At 41.1% G+C, this 1,805-nt stretch overlaps 1 protein-coding gene across 1 annotated transcript in view; it reads right to left on the bottom strand.

Annotated features, from left to right (window-relative positions):
- Positions 1–1,029: 1,029 nt before the first annotated feature.
- Positions 1,030–1,805, bottom strand: part of LOC122545871 (centrosome-associated protein 350-like) — a 1,953-nt gene continuing 1,177 nt past the window's right edge. Inside the window, exons 2-3 of the mRNA XM_043684763.1 lie at positions 1,543–1,665; positions 1,030–1,241 (exon numbers count right to left, since the gene is read on the bottom strand). Coding sequence (XP_043540698.1) covers positions 1,092–1,241; positions 1,543–1,665 — 273 coding nt within the window. The 3' untranslated portion in view covers positions 1,030–1,091. The remainder of the gene's footprint in view (positions 1,242–1,542; positions 1,666–1,805) is intronic.

Here is a 1,805-nt window from a genome sequence, read left to right as displayed (position 1 = left end):
GTTATCACGAATGGGGTTAAATCGAGCAATTTTCATGTGGGGAAGAGCAGCTGACAGGGATATTCCCCTGTTATTGCTACTGTTTACCTTTGTACTTGAAGCACTGGCGGAGGCTGTCCAAAAAGACCCTGAAACAATAGCACTGTCGGTGGGATTTGGGGATCAAAAATCACTCTCTATGCAGACGATGAGAGAGAAAAAGATCTTGACTATTTACACTATCCATGCCCCTTCTTGATTGTATAAACCTTGACAAAAACGCTTCAGTCTCAAATGCTCCATGAGAAAAATGCTTCAACCTATTCAGCCTCTCCCTGTAACTCAGTCCCAGCAACATCCTAACAAATCTTTTCTGCAACCTCTCAAGTTTAACATCCTTCCTATAGAAAGGCGATCAGAACTGTATGCAGTATTCTAGATGAGGCCTCACCAATGTCCTGTATAGCTGCAACGTAACACTTCAACCACTACAGTCAATGTTCTGACCAATGAAGGCAAGCATGCCAAATGCCTTCTTCACCACCCTCTCTACGTGCAACTCCACTTTCAAGGAACTATGCACCTGCATCCCGAGGTCTCTTTGTGCAGCCAACACACCCAGGGCCCGACCGTTAACTGTATAAGTTAGCGATTTGATACAGAACTTTAAAAATGAAGGTGCTTGAACGACATGGAGGGAGAAATATTTTCACTTGCGTAGCTGACCTGAATAGGAAGTTAACATTAGTGGATCAAATCAGACATTCAAACAAAACATTCTTCCCTGAGAAAGGTGACAACATGGAACTTGCTAGTACCAGGAATGCTTTAGTTGAATAGCATGAATGTGTTTAAGGGGAAATTGGATAAGTACCTCTGGAAGAAATATACAGAAGGATGCACTGATGGGATGAGACTAAGTAACTGCATGAGTCTGTTGGGCCAAAAGGCACTTTTCCCTGCTGTAAAGTATCTGCAAATGGACTGCTCTCCTTCACTAAAGAACCATTTAATCACCAAATAATTTGGACAAAAGGGGCCCCGCTTGGGTATAAAAGAAATACAAGAGGCATCCCTTCGTAAGGTCACACAATTAACATCCATTACTGAAATTACTTCTGCTGAGACAGCGGTTTAATCTTCAGCTTCTCAATAGCAGTGGAGTACAGAGTTTTAATCTGCGGTTTGGTGGAGGTTGAGCTAGCAACATCAAGATCTTTACTGAGTTCAGCTTCGGTCTTCTTCACAAATTCACCATAGGACTGAAAGAAACATGGAGTGAAAGTGAAATCAAACATTGGGATTTAAAGACACATGACACTACTTTGACAACTGCACTGAATTCAATGTACTTCTGAATTTTTTTAAACTTTGTGGCAACTAAGGAATAGTAGGCCTTGATTTTCAGCAAATTACTGCAGCGAGGACAAGTTTTCAATTCAATCAGAAAGTTGAATATAATGCCTTTGTCATTTGAAATAATAGAAAATTCAGATGTAGGACGCAGTGTTCACAATCGTGGTACAATATAAAACTGAACAGTTGCTAAACTGAAGCACTTACCAAAATATGGTCCACCCGATCACGTTTTCTCCTGTCAAATGCCTTCATCTTCTGCCAGTCTGTTTTCTGATATTGCTCTTGGTAGAATCCAAACAACTTCATAACCTCATTAGAAATGAAGATCTGTGGAGAAATGGCAGTTGTTGCACACACACTAAATTCACAGACAAAACAACCCACAATCCATTATCCTTGCCCAAAACTGCTCAGTGAAGCCTTTGACTCTTGGGCCTTTGGACTCTTTCCCCCATTCTGAATGATGT

This window comes from Chiloscyllium plagiosum, unplaced genomic scaffold, assembly GCF_004010195.1.
Source record: "Chiloscyllium plagiosum isolate BGI_BamShark_2017 unplaced genomic scaffold, ASM401019v2 scaf_64791, whole genome shotgun sequence".
NCBI lineage: Eukaryota > Metazoa > Chordata > Chondrichthyes > Orectolobiformes > Hemiscylliidae > Chiloscyllium > Chiloscyllium plagiosum.
This window is presented reverse-complemented; position numbering and strand designations above follow the sequence as displayed.